The sequence below is a fragment of the Plectropomus leopardus genome, chromosome 2, assembly GCF_008729295.1.
Source record: "Plectropomus leopardus isolate mb chromosome 2, YSFRI_Pleo_2.0, whole genome shotgun sequence".
Lineage (NCBI taxonomy): Eukaryota > Metazoa > Chordata > Actinopteri > Perciformes > Serranidae > Plectropomus > Plectropomus leopardus.
Genome location: NC_056464.1, coordinates 4,075,291 through 4,096,086, shown reverse-complemented (window position 1 = coordinate 4,096,086; position 20,796 = coordinate 4,075,291). Strand labels below are relative to the sequence as shown.

The following is a 20,796-nucleotide window of genomic DNA, read 5'->3' as shown; positions in this document are numbered from 1 at the left end:
CCCAGGAATGAGAATGGGTTGTTTTTTTCCATGTCATTTGTGTGAGTGGGTGGAAAATTAGCCTGCTTAGCTAGAAAGACAAACACTCATATATCAGAGGTCAAGAACCTTTTGCATTATGTTCTCGTTGAGCAACTTGTCATGGCATGATTGAACATCTAATGACACTATATCCACAACTCATAATACACCCTGTCTGGTTACCCGTCCAGTTGCCGTCTTTGTTTAGGCAATTAGTAGACCTACTTTTCTGTCACCATTTTGCTTTGAAATGCCCCAAATGAAACTCATTGTACAGCAGGAGGAATATTTGTTTATCGAGGTAGGACAGAAGAATCTTAGATGGTTATCAACATACAAGCGCCGCTAAACAACTTGCTGCAGTTTAACTCCCCATTTTTTGACCAAATACTAGATCATTTGTATAAGTTACATGTAGTAAAGTAGAAAGCCTTGAAGTTAAAATGGGTGATCACATGAGGGGCACAAAATGGGGCTAGTAAATAGGATAAGCAATAACCAGCTTTAGAGTCAAAAAATTAATCGAGGTAAATTGTTTTAAATTATAATACGTTTTGAATGTGGTTTCATTGTGAATTGACCCCAAAAAAGTAATTTAATCAAATATTTGCCAGGGTTGGAGTCTAACGCTGGTTAGCCTGGTTCACCGATGTGCTCACATTAATGAGCATCAGCATAGTGCATTTCATCGAAATGCAAGGGCGGTGATCACATCATTTGTCATCGCACAAAGCATGCCTCACATTTCCTCCATTGTGTGTGCCCAAGGATCCAATGGAGAGGAATAGGTGTCTTAAGGGGAAGGAAAGGTGACACAACACCTTCCTCAAGCTTACTTACTGGACTTGGTAGAATAAATGACACATGGCTAAACACAGGATAACCTATATTCAGGGATGGTTTAGGGTAACTCCTAGAAAACAAGGTACGGAGTTGTGCTTTTTGAGATGCAAAGTTACACATTCAGCATCAAAAGTCACAACTCTGCATTCTGTTTTCCCAGGGCGGAGCTTAATGAGCTCAACAAAAAAACACATGTTTAAGTGCTTGTCTCTGTTCTTTGTCACCAAAGGCAAAACTGTTGCTGGCTTAGAAGCTAACAAGCACTGCCACAAGCACTTGATTAGTGGTGACCACAAGCCGGAGGAGGTTCTGGGTCATTGTTGAGAAGGGAAACATTAATGATCCTCTACAACAATAGCTGTATCATTAAGTGCATGCACAGGACTTACAGTAAGGGTAGGGTGGGAGATGGGGCACTAAGACAATCACATACCTCTTTTCCCTGTTCAAACATTTCCCCGCAAACCAAATAAATCATTGAAATGAAAAGCAGAGAGGAAATAAGTGAATATTGAATTGACAGAAATAGTGATTCACAATAATGTACACAGCACAGCATTCATAGTGAGTGAATAGAAACATTGGATAGATTGAGGATCTTTTTAATTAAAACAAACCTTTAAAAATTAATGTTTTCTTCATTTCTTTTCTCTCTGATTTTATTATTTTTTGCTCTTATCCTCAAGTATATTTACAGCCAGACAAACATAGAAGTTGCTCTGCTGTGATATAAGGACAGACCTCATTGATAATTCTCGCCCGCTCCTACCAACTTGCCTACACTTTAGATTGTGTACTTTGTGTCAGACGGGGCCGGCTGTGCAGATAAGACATAGTATGATGATTCAAAGAAGCAGGTGGTCCCTGCTACAAATACTTTGTATTTACAGTAAAGCCCAGTCAGAAGGGATACAAAATAACTTGTTCAATTTATCTTCTGAAAATAATGTTGAGATCCCCTTTAGGTATTTTGATGAACATAAAAACTATATAGTGAAGATAAAGGTAAACAAATTGATGGAAAGTCCACAAATACGATTTCTGAAGTTAATCAATATCCCAAATACAAACCAGGCTTTGTGACTGATAAATCTGATGTAACAAAGTGGGAGACAACACCCTGTGGCTGCTGGAATACTGAAATTTGACAAATGTGGTTTCAAAAGGGCAGCATGATGCTTTCATAACAGTGAACAGACAAGAACAACTTCTGTTACCGCCTCTCGGTAATGGATTTCAGAACGAGACTTCTGCTTTAGCAAAACTTGGACACAAAAAAGACCCAAACAAAGGGTCCTTTCCATATTGTTTTTTGACTCTCAAAATAGCAATCTAAGCCTGTTAAAAAAAGCAAACAGTTTTATAGGACACAAATTGACAAAACACACATTCCCTGAGTGCTTATATTATAGTCTGTTTCACCTCACTTATAAGTGGAACTTTTCATAAAATACTTGTTTCAACAAGTGACACAAAAACATGAAAAAAAAGCATTAGAAGTACCAACCAAATTTTGAGCAGCTTTTTCTAAAATGAGTATTGGTGAAAGTTACAATATTCTCTGACACTCCAAGAGTGCAGTGTTTTGGATAACCAAACGGTACATTCCAACAGCGCTCCCAAGTTACAAACGGTACATTTTGTGCCAGAGTGTGCTCAGGCAATGAAATCATAATCAATGAATATTACAATGACCCATTGAAATTGATAATCATTAATGTTACAGTGCGTTTAATCAAAAAACTGCAGGTCCCCCATTTAACTGCATTTTTTTTACAATATGGCCGCAACTTAAACGTACAGTCCTGCGACCAATAAGGTGTCTACATTTCTACATCCATGGTCACTGCTCTTTCAGTCAGACACCAGCACATACTGCCATGAAATTGCAGAGCTGTGTGTGAGTGTGCGTGTGTGTGTGTGTGATACATGCACATTTACACTGACCTCAGCATGGTGTTCCTCGTTCTGCTGAAGCACCTCAATCACCAACTCTGCCAGGCGAATTGTGTCCTCCAGTTTTTTAGCCGGGGTGATTAACCGCCCTACATTCTCTGGAGCAAAAATGTCAAGGGTCAGTGCGGTTAGCCTCCAAGTCTGATCAGTATCTATACTTCTTTTTCTGTCTCCTGTTAATGCTGTATGCATGCAACCTAAAGTGTGCAAGAACATCCCTAGTCTAAGATATAAAAGTGTGTATTGTGTTATACATAACATAGATTGTAAAAAGGTACACAGCATGCATATTATCCTGCCAACTTCTAAACATTGGAGCTGCAGGATTAAGTCACTCACAAATTTTGGATATAGCTGCTGCCTCAAAAGTGATCCTTAGCCCAGTCTACAGCCTCAGCCTGAATCACTGGGACAATCTCATGGTCATATTAAAAATACAAGCATGAAATATCAAGTTGTTATAACTAGGGCTGGGTATCAGACCTTAGTACTTTTCGACTAAAGACTGAAATGTATTTGTGACATTGAGCATAGAAAAGTGTGAATTGGGGTCAGATTGTCACTGATTACATTACAATTGTAATAATTGCAAACTACATTTTTTTTAAGCAACATCAATCACATTTTGCCTCGCCCTAGTTATACTGTAATTCCAAGGTTACTAAATAGAGTGCTGCAGGAAGGAGTCCTAACACCCGGAAATTATTTAGCATCTCAGCACCCATAGTTCCCTCGTCCTGAAGTCGATGGGTTTTTTTGAAAGGGTTTCTGGTTATATGCCTGGAATAAGGGCTGCGTTTGACATAAGATATTTCACGTTTTGTTTAACAGCGTCATATACCTCAGTTAATACCACTCACATTCATTTCCAAGCTTTTACGTGTCTTGAAAAAGAGGGTTACTAACAAGTAGCTAAATGAGGCTTTAAAGGTTGTCAGGTACATAAAATGTCATCACACAGGCTATTCTCATGCCCTGTTTGTATGTTTTCCTGTGAAAGTAATGCACCAAAATTTGTACATATGTACCTAATTTTTACCTAATGATGAGCCAGGAATCTGTGCATACACCTGTAATCTGGAGTGCTGTGATCACTTGACTAATCCGCTGATGGAAGTAAAGAAGTAAGCGGTCCCAATAAGAGGTCAAATTACTCAAGTTGGGGCCAATGGTGGGTCATAAAATACAGGTCTTTCCTCTGTGATTTTCCCGATGTAAGAGACATTTTTTCAAAACCGAATCACAGTAACTAAACTTATGACACTAAACTCCATGACAATACATTAATTGCATAACTTCACGTAATGGACGTAACATCGCTTGTGGGCCGCTAATTCATAGGATATCATACAAACTGTAGTGTGTGCATTTTTGTAGGATATCAAAGGAATCGTTCTATGAGGATATGTTACATGACGCTGAATACAAAACTACAAAACTTGTCCACCTTTACAGCCCTGTTGCTTTTATAGAGAGGTGAAGTTTGCCCCCTTCCCATATCGCTCAATGGCACCTTATTTCGGAAAAAATATGTACAGTAGTCAACACTGAGAGACAAGTAGTTTTTAAAAAAAATCTAATTGGAATTGTGCCCTAAATTACACATATGATATTTCCCAATTTAAAGATAATTTTGCAATTTAAGATCGTCGCAATTTGCTGTAGGTTGGTAGGTGGGAAATCACTTAGTAAACTACATCTTTTTACTGGCACGATGACACAAGCTAGTAAGCTAGGTAACTCAGTTATGTTCCACACACAAATATAATGGCGTCTTACTTGATCTATTTTATCCAGCGACTGTGGGTCTTTTTATCAGTGAAAAGCAATACAACGAGAATGACCTGTCACTAGTCTGAGTATATCCCAATATGAAACACACAGGCAATGTAGCTTCAATGAGAGAGAGACCTATGCCATTAATTGCACATTTTGTGTAGTCATTCTAATTACGTATTTTTACGGACTTGAACTCGGGCTGCTGCAGGAGCCTGAGGCATAACGGGCGCACACTTTACCCAGTGAGCTAGAGGTTGCCCCAAGCTGCGACTTTCTTGACTTGAAAAATTATCTTTTAAATTGACAAACATCATATGTGTAATTCATGACACAATTCAAACAAGATTAAAACATTACTCTCTCTCTCACCATTGGCTTACATATATATTCCTGTCCTATGGTTGTCCACCAGAAGAGGAGAGACATCACCTCTCAAGACTAGAGCTTTTGCAAACTATTCTAATCAGTTAACACAGCCATGAAAGGCTGTGTTAACTGAAAGGAAAAGGAGAAGCCTTTGTAGAAGAGGTAAGTGGACGAAATCATATTACAAATTTTAAGCTTAGTGGGGGGGATGCTGAAGTCAAGCAATTGTGGTGTTGTTCTTGACGTTAGCTTTTACCTCTGGTGATTGTATTTACTCTTAAAAAATCACAAAAGCAATATTCATTTGTGAAGATTATCTTGCTGAACAAAACGTGTCAGTATCATAAACTTTTGTTTGCCACAAAGCTTATTTCCTGCTATAATTCAAAATCCAATGGAAAAACCCCATAGACTGATAAGGGAATCAGAGCGATGCTAACTTCCGGTTTGGACTAATGAAAAATAATTGGTACAAACTGTCATCCCTGCAGCAGTCTCTTGCTAAAGCATTTTTGCTATAGCATGATCCACACAAGTGCTGAAAGCACTGTAAGGTGGCTGGATGTAGTGATGGTCTGTGGTATATAGTGATCGTGTGAATGCATTGCATGTCTGTGTCACTGTGACAGAAGAGTAATGATGTCATCCAGAGGAAACACGGGTGTGATGAAGGATACAAACAGCATGTACATTGAACACTCATCATGCAGCAATGTGGTGGTTATGTTTTGGTTATCTACGAAGTATCTGACTTGTAGCTGGTGAAGTTATATCTCACTGTACTTGCAGTAATAAACTGTACTTAAGGTTATTTTGACTTGAATGCAATGTCCTATTGTATACTCAGAGAAAGAATTTATGTCACAGCCAGAGAATGGACTTGTTGTCTAGTAGCATCAACTTAAGGTGGGTTTTGGCTGACTAGTGGTTTTAAAATTGACTTTGGTAAGAGGCATGTGGCATAAGCATGATAGTAGCAGAGTGCCTCCATTTCATCTATTATTCTCAAATATATCTATATACCTTGTTTTGCTTTATCACTTACAGTAGTGGCAGGGTAGGGTTGGGTTAGAGGTTGAGCTTTGTAGAGGATTGTGGATAAATTCAGAAGTATAAATCAATTCACTTTGAGATTTTAAGTATTACCCATCCTACAAAGAAGCCACAATGATGCAAAAAACTTGGAAGAGTAGAGTTACATTACTCTGGATATTCAGAGATGAACAAAAGGGAACTTTTCTTCCATCTTGTCTGCAATGTAAGTGGCACTGTCAAAACTGCTACCTGCTTTGTGTCAGTGCAAGAATGCTCTGTGCGTCTTTGTGTGTTTATTTTACTGTAATGGCCAGCATGCCACATAGTCAAGAAGTTCAATGGGTTAAAGGTTAGAACACTGAAATGAAATAACACTATATATCTTTACACACCAAAGTGTGTGTGTTGTGGTTCATGCTGTCTCACTCTAATGTCAGCAGCATCATCCTGCCAGATAAGAGCACATACACACACACACACACATGCACACGCACGTGCACACAAGCACACACACACACACACACACATAGTGTGTTACAGGGGTTAAATTGGCCATGTCAGAGTCATGACTGACTACATTCAGTCCACCTACTGGCACAACTCTTGTGGCTCAGAGATGTTGTGGACAACACAGCAGGATGATGGATGATTGCCTGCTAGAGCTTTAGTCATGGAAGCATGGCTGAAAGCTTTCACAGAATAAGACTTCTGTACTAGGTAAAAGAGGAGGGGGTGTTAGGATCAAGTAATGTCTGTCAAGTCAGAGCTATTATGTCAGAGTTTGGCAGTGTAGTTTCGGAAACAAAGGAATAATTGTTTTCAGCAAGTTATTTCCAGCCAGCCTAGCCTTGGTGCGGCCAGTCATGTTCAATAAACACTTGTTTATGGACAGTGCTTATTCACGCTTCATTGCTTTGATTGGTTGTAGGTCTATCTAGTTGCATCTAAAGGTATTTTGATCTACGTCTGTTGATAGCTTGGAATTCAAAAATGACTGGGAGGTTTTATACTAAATCGCATTTGCAATTTCGTCTGGAGATGCCAGGCTAATGGACTCCAACTTTGCAAGATCTAATCAGGACAGCAAGTTGACAGCTTCATTATGTCAACCTGAGACAGGACAGCTAAGGTTTTGATGGTTGTCATTGTTAGAAACTTCACTTCACAGAGTTTTAAAAAACTCAACAGCAATGTCTCTTTCCAGAAATCATGAACTGGTTGCTGAAGATTTTCAGTCCTCCAGGTCATAGAAATTCTAAGTTTGATATCATTGACAACTGGACTTGCTTGAGATTCTTGAAGACATTTCACCTTTCATCCGAGAGGCTTGTTCTAAATTACTGATCTGATGAAGTCTCTAGGATGAGAGATGAAACGTCTTCAAGAAACACAAGCAGGACCAGCTGCCTACAATATAACACCTAGAATCACAACCTTTTTGTAGGGCCATTTCATGTAGGAACTATTTTTTAAGGAACTAAGCACGCATTTACTTACTTATAGGTTCACTTTTTGAAGTGAATGTGTTATTTCTTATGCCCTCTTCTAAGTCATGCAGGAACTGAACAATCTCAACAAAGGTTGTGACTCCATTCTGATCATTCAGAGCAGTGAGAAACACCACATGGAGGGGTGAGGAGACTCGGGGGGGTTCACAACATTCCTGAGACATGTTCTTTGAAGTTCCCGTGCATTTGGCGAGCACTGTTCAGGTATCAGGAAGGTAGTGGCAGGATCTATGGTGGTATGGTTTAAGGTAGACTGAGAAATGAGCTAACAGCAAGATTAGACATACAGTACAACGTCACCTGGATCCTTCAGTTTTTCCTGAGACTTCTCCACTAATTAAGGGTTTGTTGTTGTTTTTTTAAAAGGATAGGTTGCAAGGATGGAGAACAGGTGGAAAGAGGTGGGGAAGTGTCAGGTAGAGGGTGAGAGAAAAGAGATTGTGATTTGTGACACAGAAGACTTAAGAAGAAGAAAGAAAAAAGGACACAAAATGCATAGCGCCATCACTTTGACCTAAAATCCAGCATAAAGAAATCTGTAACATCATAAAAACCTGTTAATATGGTTGTATAACTGTACAGTGCTGTCAGTATCAGTATTTCTGGGTAGTTTCATTCAAAGAAAGAGGCACCTCCACAATAGGATCCTTTCATTTGACAATTACAAAGATTCAAAGATTCAAGATTGTGTCATTCAAAGGATTTAGCATCAAATAAGATAACCTTTTAGTAACAACATTAAGTAGGTGGCCTGTTTTAATGTACCATGATCTTTAACACTTAAAGGATTTACACACAAGCAAAGTAAAAATGCATTCAAGTCGCAGACAGACAAAGAACAAGTAGATTGAGCAAGACGGAAAACAAGCTCACAGAGACATTAGAATGTGTTCTGAGTGGTTAAGAGACAAACTGGGCTTGAAACATATCAAGAAACTGTAACAAAAATACTTTTGAGATGAAAACAACAGATACAAACAAAGGACGTCAGGTATGACAAAAATGTGACAACGCTTGTTGTGGTTGGCGTGCATACTGGTTGTAGAGAAAAGTAAAAATGTGCGGAGGTGGGGGTTGGGGCTGGGGAAAGAGGAAGGTACTCACGAATGGTTAAATCCATGACTTGAGACGCCAAGCAGAAGACAGGATGTTCATACATCTCTCTCTTTTTCCCTACAGAGAAAGAGGGAGGATACCGAGGCATGCGAGAGGCCAGGGTCAGAGAAGCGAGCACAGAGGTCACTAGAGTTCGACCGATAAGAGGTTTTCAGGATCATTATCTGCACTGTTTGCGCCGCTATTTAGTATCTTAAATTTTCCATGAAAGCACATTGGTGTATCAACACTTAAATCAAAGATTTATTTTATCAAAGGTGCACTATGTATCACTGAGCACGTCCTCCCCCAAAAAGCTATAGTTTATTTGTACAAGCAACTTATTATGACCAATGTTTACATTTAGTGTTTGTGGTGATCTTCAGTGGCCATAGTAATATAATGGCCGCAAAGGAAGAAGTTGACACAGTATATAAAGCAACAAAGTTTATGTAGGGAGGAGGTTGAGGTGATGCATGGAGCAAACAAACACAGGACTTTCACCCAGGAGACTGCTGTTTGTGTCCTTTGTGAAATTGTTTTAAGTTACTTGCATAATGTTATTCATGTTAAGCACATTACACGTCGACAAGTGACATGACATACATAACGTCATGATAAGTACGTAATGTGACAATGCCCAACAATGTTTCTTGTCCTTAACCTACCCCACCTGAGGGGTGATGCTCCTGTTTGTCGTATGAGAGGGCAGGAACATGTGACCTATGTGGTCATTTGGGCTGGAGGACTTTTTGGTATAATTTTGAGATCTGAATTTACTATTAGCAAATCAGAAAGAAAATCACCCCAAAAACATCAGTTAAACAATGCAACTTAGCAAAAATATTTTTTTACAGAACTAAGTCCTAGACCTACACTGAGGTGGCTGACGCTACAGCGTACCCCTCTGATAAACACAACCTTCCTGATGTCAAAAGTAAAATCAGACAAATTTTACACTGTCTCCAGTTGTCACTAAATCATTCTTATTTAATACTACATTAAATTTTGTTTTAAAGTTATTTAGTGTGCCACTGCTTTTTCGAGCTTCTCTCTACATTTGTCCCAGTAATAGATTCCAATCAAACCATACTGACTTTGCTTCATTTTGGATACTTCTGGGTAGTTCTTTTGTTTACAATTTGTATAGCTAATTTGAAATATTCCAGAATTATCAGTAGATCAAAATTAACAAAATCTAGTTTGAATTTTGACAAGAATTACGTTATAGTTTAATTTGACCCATTTGTACATTAAAGGAACTGTCCCTTGGGCTGGAAGTAATCCAGCATACATAAAATGCTTGATAGAAGATATTAAATAATCTTATTTCTTAATCATAACAATCCTGGTGTGTCAAAATGAATTGAGTTGTAGTAATTTATCTATTAATTAAAATGTTACATAAAGCACCTTTGAGAGCTTTCGTTCCAAAATCACATCATCATTTCTCATAGTGACTTGGATGACACTTGCTGATTCATGTCCATGGATCATGTCCCTTCACTGAAATGCCAAAGTCAGCAGTTCAAAGATTAAAGGCTGTCTACTTTGGATTAACCATTCGTTCTGCCAAGCAGAGGTAAAATCCGAAATATCAGACTTTTTTCCCATCGGTAAAGAAGCACTACTATGAAGGAAAAGGGTTTTGGGGATAGTCAACAATCACAACTGAGAAACTAAGGTTCATCTTCCTTAGTGTCTTCAGGGAGATAGGTAATGGTTTCTTTACAGACATCGTCTTAAACTGACAATTTTTTGTAGTTCTATAGGGCTTACTGAATAACAACATATTGGGAAATGTAGTTATTTGCTGTCTTGTACACTCTTCAATGTGTGCTGATTTAAGCTACGCAACCTCCATCTGATCTGGCCTGAATGCAGGTTAAACACTGTTTGGCTTTGATCAAGAAGATCTTATTATAAGATTCTTATTATAATTGACATTTAACACTGTTAAAGGGATGAAGAGAGGCAGTAAGTGCATATGTGGACAAGTTAGAAAGAGAGATTAACCAATGGCTGTGACCTGAGGCATTATAGTTTTGCTTTGTCCCTCTATATGAATGTATCTCTGTCGGACTGTCTATCCGTCACATTCTCGTAAACAAGATATCTAAAGAACACCTTGAGGGAATTTCTTCAAATTTGGCAAGATTTGATTGTCAAAGGTCAAGGTCACAATGACCTTGCCTCCGTCTAAATCTTGTGAACATAATATCTCATGAACATCTTGAGAAGGTTTTCTCAAATTTGGCACAAACTTTCAATTGGACTCACCAATGACCTGACAGGAATTTGGTGATTAAAGGTCAAGGTCACGGTCACTTTACCTCTGTCTCATTCATGAAACCTCAATATCTCAAAAAGGCCTTGAGGCACTTTCCTCAAGTTTGGTAAGAACCTCCACTCTACTTAAAAATTGAATTGATCGATTTAAAAACTGATTAGAATTTGGTTGTCGAGGATCAAAGGTCAAGGTTAGTGTGACCTCCCAAATAACCTTTTTGGCCATAACTCAATAATTCATATGCTAACAAATAACAAATAACACATTTACACAAATGTCTAATAGACGATAAAGTGAAGAAATTTTATAGCCAAAAGGTCAACTTCACAGTGACATCATAATATTTTGCAAAAACATTTTTCTGGCCATTACTAAACACCATGACTCAAGAACAGCAGGGGAGACATTTGGCAAGATACTGAATTGGTGACTCTAGTCTTGGGTGCCGACCTTAAAACTGGAGCATCCATATTTTCACAGACTTGGATGTAAATTCTAAGTGCAACTTGAGGGTTTGTGGAGGCATGCAACCACAAGGTTGTAATTCTACTTTTTGCAATGTTATTTTTTCTTTTTATTTTTATAACTTTTAGGGATTAACTTCTGTCAACAATCTCAAATAAATGTGCTCAAATACTTTTAGTGACACATGGGTCCCCAGTATGAAAGGTATATTATCTATACAAAAATGATACCAGTTTTACGTCTGTGTGTCCGGTACAGGTAAATCCTCTGCATGTTTAGCCAAACTCTATCAAACTGAAAAAGTCACCTCTGAGCTGTGGTATTTCATCATCTTCATCATTTCAGCCTTGTGTACTTGGGAAACGTAGAACTACACAAGTTTAGGTTTTGGGACATGTTAGCATTCCAGCTATGTTTACAAAACAACAACAACAACAACAAAACAGTATAATACAGTGACTATACACAGCCTCTCTAAAAGCCAGTGCTCACAATTAGGTTTTGAGGTGTGAGGTCTGTTCCGTGAACAAAAAGCTAGATGGCTCTTGAATGGATTGGTGACTAGCTTCCTAACAAGACGCAACGTGTATATAAGACAGGAGTTGTTGGTGGGGTATTTTTTACTTTCAGCTGAGTTTTTTGCCAAGAGAAGCTAACAAAATCCAAGACTTTTGTAACAGATATAGAGGGATGAAATAGATAATCATTTAATCTCACTCTGGCTAAGACAGCAAATAAGCATATTTTCCATATATCAGTGTTAAGAGAAATTTAAAGAATTATCACATTTCTGTAAAAAGCAAAAATAAACAAACAAACAAATAAAGGATAGCCCTAAAGTAGTTACCAGATAAGTGTCCTGCTTAATTTGGGATAAAATGTTTCAGATGTCTGCAAATATTTATGATGCCTACGAAAGACAACCTGGACCATGCAACAGAAAAAAAACACTGAACTGCCACAAGGGGCAGTCCCATCATGTCTTGTTTATTGGCCTTCCTGTTTTCAATCAGCAGTTAATGAGAAGCAGCAAAAGCCAATAGACAAAGAGAAGAGTGAGTATGGAAATCATCACAGGGCGAGGAAGAGGAAGGCAGAGAAAGGAAAAAGAAGGAGCATCACTTAAGCTACCACGGAGGTCAAAGTGGGAGACAGAGGCAGTTTAGCACTCGGCTGAAAAAGAAGCTGAGGCATGGTGGGCGGAGTCAGCATAAAGATTGAATTGAATGCATTTTTACTTACTGTACATTTGCTACTAAAATAAGCTGAAGGTAAGACAAAATCAACACAGCATTTGGGTTAAAACAACTGTCATGCCATTGAGTACATTATGAAAGGGGATTCTAGGCCTTTCTGCAGCTGTGAAGAGGAGAAATTAGGTTTCGTTTTGAAAACCATATATAAAATATACAACAGTAGGCTACTGTGCGGCTGCTTCATCCTAAGGATCCCTATGGAAAAACGCATATCTGTGTTAAATATGTACAGTACATTAGCAGTAAGTAGGGATGTCAGTTTTGGGTAACTTTGCTCCCAAAAGCCTGACAGAAGCTAACTGGGTATTATTAACTGGTTTATTTTCAAAGTAAAACAAAAAGCTGTATAATATATATATATATATATATATATATATATATATATATATATATGCTGATATATATATATACATACGTATATCAAAAAAATGCTGAAATGTTTTTTTTTAAAAAACTCTTTGTTTACTCTTATTATCTGTAAAATAATTTTCACAGTTAAATTGTAAAAATAATATTAAAAAAACAGAGTTTAGTAGAGTTTTTCCCCTCCATAATATTCTCACTAACCACGCTCTTCTTCATTGGTTATCTTGGCCACTCTGCACTGTGTACGACCTGACTCTACCCATCCTCCGTTCTCTCCCCAAGCTGCTCTGATGAGTAAGTGTTTTGATTTTGAGCTGCAAACCCCTTAGCATTGTAAACTCATGTATGTTAGCACCACTAGTCATGCTGTTACCTCTAACAGTTCCAACAGAGGTAACACAGTTAACAGAGCTAGTAGTTGTAGAGTAGAGCTACGCAGTTTACATTGCTAATGTGGCTTTGCAGCTCATAGTTGACCAGCTTACTCACCAGAGCAATCTTGGGGAAGACTTGGGGACGTGGGTACAATGTTTCCACAACAAAGTTTTTCTGCCAGCATCTGGTCAGGACACTGTTACCGGAAGTAATCGCCAAATAAGTGCAACTGCTAGCTAGGTCCCTGCTGAACCTCTGGTGGTCAGTACAGAGCAATCAAGGCTAATTAATCAATGTAGCATTAAGGTCTTATTAGTTTGTTTTTTTTCATATGTTACAGTATAGTTAGTATTACTACTAACTTGAAGAGTAGCAAAATTAGTCTTTAGACCGACATCCGTTGAAAAATGTTCTTAGCGGTTCAGTGATTAAAAGTTATCCGCTGACATCCCTGGTTGTAACTTATAGAAGTCAATCCCAAATCACTAAATGTTCTCACCTGTAATTTGATTAGTTTTCTTAACCCTTAGTGAACATTTTGAATTTTTCTAAAATGTCATGCACAACAATGCAGTAGTGATGGAGGGGGACCCTACCTTCCAGTTTGGCGTACTCTGACAGGCGTTGGTAGTTGACCAGAGCCGCCTGCTCCAGACACTTACGGATCACAGTCTTGACTTCCTCTTGTGGAACAGGGGTAACAATATCTTTCATCAGAACCTAAAAAGAAAGTCAGTTTTAAAAATGATGCTATGCATGTAGCGAGCACAGACTGCCAGTTTGAAGCCTTTGGCCACTCATCAAGCTGAAAAGAGTTGGGAGCGAGAACATATTGGCTGCACAGAAATCAGCTGTCTCTGAGCTGTTTATTTCATGATGGAAAGCTAAATTAATGGGTTAAAAAATTACACATATTTTTCCGGCAGAAAAGAATGAGAAGAATGACTTACTCTTTCAAGCAAGGACAGAGTTGCTTTTAGTGCTCCCTCTGGCCGTCCAAAAGGAAAGCAGTACCTATGGAAGAGACAGGTCTGACTGTCATGTGAACTCTTGGCAGTCCAGTTTGGAATGAGATTGGTGCATCGTTGCTGCACAGGGTTCCTACCTAAAGTGTGTAATCTGGTTCTCCAGTAGCACCCGTAGTCTCTCCTTGATCTCCTCAAAGCGTTCTTTCTCTTCCACGGTCACTGTGCCGATACCATCAGGCCTAAAGACAACAGCAGGGACAAGTAATGAAAGCTTTTGCAGTCTCTCCAGACAGCCTGTCTCTCAGTACTGGGGAATCAAGTACACCAACCAACTGAAACTTTCAAAACATACGGTGAATATTTTTGGATATCAATGCTTCATTTACATGTAGGTTCACATGTTATTAATGCCTCTCCGAATCTCCTCAGGTTCTAAGAACACAACAAACCGTTGTAGGACACAAGAAAAAGATTAAAGAGCTCCAGAGCCAGGTCTCAGCAGTGTGTTGGTGAGTTTACAAATGTGTTCACCTCATGAATTTGAAATGTAGGCCTAACTATTTCAAGGTGCACTATTGTGGGTCTGTAATTTTGGAAAATGTATGATATATAAAATGATACAATAAAAATGCTTTATTTTTGAGTCTGCATATAGCCAGAGTTGTCCTTATTTGAAGTGTAGTCCATTTTCCATTATAGATTTGTGTTGATAAAACACAATTGTGAGATAATTGCGTTTCCATTGAGTGATGTTCTGCAACTTTTCCTCTGGAGAAGCATGTTGATGGATGTTCAGAAACATTAGTCAATCAGCTTTATTTCTATTGCAGCCACCACACCATTATTTCCAATCCAAGGTGATGTAGGTGTGCTATGGAGCAAGAGGAATTGTGATGTTGATGTTGTTATGTGATGCAATAACACCTCTTGTAGCTCCTGCTGCATCATGAGGAAGCCAGTTCCTACTTACAAGCACATAGCCATAGCATCATTTTTGTTATCAAGGGGAGGTTTTTCTCTTCTTCTTCTTCGCAATTCACAGAAACTCGCCTAATTAACATAACAGCATGAAAACATAGACATGTCCGCACCCCCACCCCCCAAACAAAAAAACACAAACAAGAGCGATAGCTGTGTTTCGTTAAGGTTGTTATTGAGTATAGTGATCAAGACCAGTTAAAATCTGTACTTTATTATATGTTGAGGCAAGCTCTCTATTACATCTTCACATACATTACAACAATTAAAGACTGCCATAGACAACAAACACACACATATACAGAAAAAAAAACACACAAAAAAAACTGTTAAAAAAAAAAAAAGAGACAAAAGTCTATTAAAAATAAAAAAAAAAAAAGCTTGCACAATATCATGTAAAATTACAGATACAAAGGTTAGGCATTGTCTGTATTAGCAGTGTTACATCCTATTTTTTACTATTTCAATACACACGTAGCAATTACAGCTTCTCAAGAAGGTATGTGTGTGCCTGTGTGTGTGTGTGTGTGTGTGTGTGTGTGTGTGTGTGTGTGTGTGTGTGTGTGTGTGTTTGTGTATGTGATGTGTTTATTGTTTGTGACATGGTTGGGTCTGGGTGGAGTGTGAGCAGAGTGCATGTGACAGAAGAAGCGTTGGACTGGTGGCCATGACAGCATGATGAGAAGCAGGAGACATGACACTCTCCCCCCTTTTGACATGTCATTTCAGCAGACAGTGAGAAACTCTCTCCTTGTGCCTGTGTGTGTGCACGCGTGTGCGTGTGTGTGTGGTGCTGGTGGGGGGAGTGTATTTGCTGCACTGCCTCGTGAGTGCTTGTTAGATTTTGAGGAGGACCAATTTGCTTAGCATCATCTCGGCAAGGCTCGTCTCGGTTTTCATGGGTATTTGAGCAGACAGTGTCAGTGTGTCACAGCCACCTGTGGGCCTCTGCAGGCTGCTGAAAATCATGCAGCTGAGGACGAGATAACTGCGTTTGAGTGCGTGAACTAAAATAATTAAACAATAAATAAAAATAAAAAACAATTTAACACTAAAATAATGGTATTAAAGTTACAGGAGTGACCAAAATGATAAGAAGAGGTGCCCGTTTTCATTTCTGAAAAATTGAGAGCAGACTAATAAAAGCATGAATGTAGCCTGAAACACCATCATAACAAACTGGTGTACTTTATACTAGTGATGTAAAAATGAATAACCCTGAATGATTTTTTTTGTCACAGTGGTGGCTATTTTTTGTATATGATTGTTTATGATAATTAGTAGGGCCGGCCTGATACACTATCAGGATTCTTGGATTCTGATTTTATATTTTGTGATTTTAAGGGATTGTTATTCAATATCACAATTTATTGTTAACTTTTGAAGGGATAGTTCAATATTTTTGAAGTGTGTTTTTATGGGGTCCATAGACAGTGTATTACATACAGTAGATGTCAGTCCGCTATCCCCCAGTTTGGAGAAGCAGGGTGGAGTTTGTACTGCTGTGGATTGCAGTCAGCAACAAAACATATTTTACCCACCTAAAACAAAAGGCCCACCCAGAAAATGAATAACAGCAGGAACTTGAATTCAGAACCCCAGTGTGGGAATCACAGTCGGCTGGGGCAAATCTGTGTAAAGGCAGCAACAGAAATGTTTGCTCATCCAGCCGGGAGTTTACACTGTGCTGGCTGAATTTGAGTTGGTATTTGAGCAGCTAAAGGTGCCTGTCCTCGCACCGTCTGCCATTGTATACCTTCTTGCCTTGGCTCTTTAACGTATATTATGTCACATTACTGTTAGACTACCAGATTACCATCGACAACTGCTTTAATTACACTGATTCAGTCATCAAAGCAATTGACTGAAAAACTGTAAATTAAACAAAAACAAAAACATGAAACTTGAGTGGAACCATTTTTTCCCACCCCTAACAATCAGTGGCCTGAGTTTCTATGGGGCCGTTTACACGGCAACGATTCTTGCATGAAACATTAAACTTTTCTTGTGGTTTGGCCTTTCGTTCACATGACAAAGGCGTTCTGGATGCCTGAAAACGCAGACTTTTGAAACCGGGGGTCCAGAGTGTAATTTCTTGAAAAAGCCACCTCTTCTGTCATAGCGTAAACTGGCAATGCACAGATCCTGTGACAAATAGCCTAGATGCTTTATAATCCAGCATCACTCAAAGTAACAGTCTCATTTCACCGCACGTCCAGACAAAGCTTTCCGCTCTCATGCATGCGTTTGCCATCATCTTCTTCTTTGTTTACACTCACTGCTCTGTAGAAGAACACCTCTATGTGCAGGAGCATAAAGGTGTTTTTTACCACCAACTACTGGCCTGGCATGCATATTACAGCGTTTTTACTTGTTTTTGCAGATCCGTGTACATTAGGATGATTTTCACAATGTTGAAACTTTAGTAGGGCTTTCCTGATCCAAACATGGCTTTGGTATACACTTTCCTGTACCTTCTTTTTTAAGTGGCTTGCAATATTATAAACAAGCTTGACACAAATCTGGAAGAGGAATTATAAAGACAAAAATTCTAAGTAAAAAACCATCACACCTTTTACATTGTGACAGAAAATGAAAGAGGAAAATTTCACACTAATTATGTCCTGTGGGGCTCTCTCTTTTTTTTCTTCCGGCCGTGCGTTATTTCTTGGCAGCCTCCTCATGTTTGCTTGACCTCCTGACCTCACAGCTCCAATGACGACAACAAGCAAATGAGCCATCAGTGACAGACAGAGGGATGGCGAGCCAGCAACACTTTCACATCTCCTCTTATATTCAGGGGGACAACCACGTCAAGTCCTTTAGGTGGAACGCCACGAAACATGTTTGCTTTCAAATCTCCAGCCATTTTTTTTTTAATGCAGCTTTAGCATGTGGCCCACTGTAATCCCAAATTGTTCATTTTCAGAATATATTCTCTAAATTTAACATGTTCATTTCCAGAATAAATCAGTATCGAGCTGAAATGATAAGTTGATTAATCAATTAGTTTACTGCCAGAGAATCTGTAAATTATTTTGATGATGAAGTCATTTTCTAGGCAAAAATGCAAAAGATTATCTAGCTCCATTTTCTCAAAGGAATATTATTGCTGGCTATCTTTAGATCATGTAGCTAGTTTACTTACATATCTGCTGCCTGAATGGGTCATCTGAAAAAAAATTAAAAAATTTAAAAAAAACATTTAAAGTTTTCAAATGTGGTGTGGAAAACAATTTTAGCAGAATTTTGTTTTTTGCAATTATATTTCTTAGTGTGTCTGTTGTAGGGTCTTAATGACTTAATTTACAAATTAATCAATAAATTCTAGAAATATATATAGTATATATATTTTAGAAAAGACCGATTGTTAAACTAAATCATTTAAAAAATCTTTGAGATGTTAAGTTACTATCCAAAATTAAAACACTTAAAATGCCGATATTCGTGATTATTTTATCAGAATCAGAATCAGAATCAGAATCAGAGGACTTTATTGATCTCCGAAAAGCAATTCAGTTTACAGTTACCCTGCCCTATTTTATTAAGTTATAGTGGATTTAACTGATATTAAATGTTGAATTTATGTTTAACAGGACATAAGAAACTGAAAACCACATAAACGCTCACTGTTAGGAGTGCATTTACTAATTTTTAAAACCACAGAGCTTGATCTGTAGCTGTAGAAGCTATATGGCTACATTTTAAATCCATATTGTTTCACATCAAATTTTATATAATGAACCTTTTTATTATTTCAAATAAAGAGCAGCTCATATTTTGTTTGTTTATTCTGAAGCCACTTCCTAACAAACAGTCGATCTAAACAGAGTCGACATTTAGCTGGACAGAAGTCAAATCCTGACACTTTAGCAGGCGACCGGGCAACCAAGTCCAACTTGGTGCACCAACAGCTCCAGGCCAGCAGGCTATTAGGAGGCAGGGGTGGGGGTGGGGTGTGTGTGTGTGTGTGTGTGTGTGTGTGTGTGTTGTTTGGATGGGGGGGTCTGGGAGAGGTGTGTGCACTGGGGCACACGCAGCAGCGTTGGCAGCAGAGATATTCGGCCGTCACACATGACAACCTGTCAACCTGTCATGCCTCGACCTCCAGGCACGACGGCTGGACTGGCAGAGCAGGTCTCTGTTTGATGTGTGGGGATATGTAGATACACAGGACTCATTATTTTTGGACTTTATAAAAAGAAAAAATCTACATTTAGATGTGAATGTGCATGTAGGTTGATCTATTTTTGACATCAATAATAACGTGTGCTGAGCGTGGTCCTCCGGCAGGAGTTGAAACTGCTCTGCACATATCAACCTTTTTTTAGTGAAAAAGTTTCATACCCCCAAATTTCACTCTCTACAAACTTTACATAAACTCCTTTTCTCATCATATTTGTCTTATTTGTACCATCTTTCTTTTTTCTCTGTTTCTCTTGGAGCGAGTGCTGTCCATCTGTCCATGTTGATCAGAAAAGGCCTCAGTCCTCAGTCAATGTTTGTCAGCAGGACACAGGGATGGCTGGGTGGATGGATGGACAGAGGATGGGTTTAGTTGGAAGGATGGGGGGAGGTGTGTGTTTGTGTGTGTGTGTGTGTGTGTGTGTGTGTGTGTGTGTGTGTGTGTGTGTGTGTGTGTGTCTGTGTGTGTGTGTGTGTGTGTGGTGGGCACTGACAGACAGCCCTCCCTGACCTTTGCCCTCAGCGCCAGAGTGGCCCTCGTCTATCTTTGTTACGCTTCATCTGCAGACGGCCAACTGCGACGTTGACAGATTTGATGTCCAAGCACATCACAGCGGATTAGACGAGTGGTAAATGCTGCAACTTAGATAACAGGGTACAGACTGGAATAAAGGCCAGATGACTCCTATGTCACGTACCACAGAAGCTTCAGGAAATGACACCATTTGATCTCTGACTGAAAACTGCTCCTCTAAAACCAACTTTCAGAATATGCTACTAAAACTTCAGACAGAGACAGATATATTTTGAAATTCAATTTAGGATTGTTAACTTGTTTACTCATTTTGGGAGAAAGTATTACAATACATAGAGCAGTGCAACTCAGTGCTGGCAGAACTCGTCATGAGTTCTTTTTTTCCTCAGCAGCAGTTTGTGGAGTTTCAGTTGTGGATGGATAATTGATCTGTCCATCTGATCAGATCAATGGATGAGAGGAGCAGCACTGCAGAAGCGAGTGAAAGCAAACCTTAAGACCCAGCGCAATGAATGCTTAATGTAGCAAATAGCTTAAGGACTAGTAGGTACGATCAGAGCAACGCCAAGGCTAATTGAGGCAACAGCAGTACGCCACAAGCCAGTCACATTTTGTACAGCTACATAATGCACTCTGAAATCCTGCTCATAGACCTCCACAGAAAAGCATCAGAAATTTTGATTTTCCTGCAGTTCTATTAGGGGGTTATAACTTTTAAAAAATGGCCAAACGATGTGCATGAGGTAAAAGCAACACAGATACAAGGTATCCTGAG

The 20,796-nt window shown here is 38.9% G+C and overlaps 1 protein-coding gene across 1 annotated transcript in view; it reads right to left on the bottom strand.

Moving 5' to 3' along the window:
- cadpsa (Ca2+-dependent activator protein for secretion a) overlaps positions 1-20,796 on the bottom strand; it is a 200,869-nt gene that overhangs the window by 62,756 nt on the left and 117,317 nt on the right. Inside the window, 5 exon segments of the mRNA XM_042495019.1 lie at positions 1,298-1,306; positions 2,812-2,918; positions 13,952-14,075; positions 14,306-14,369; positions 14,461-14,562. Of these exon segments, the coding sequence (XP_042350953.1) occupies positions 1,298-1,306; positions 2,812-2,918; positions 13,952-14,075; positions 14,306-14,369; positions 14,461-14,562 (406 nt within the window).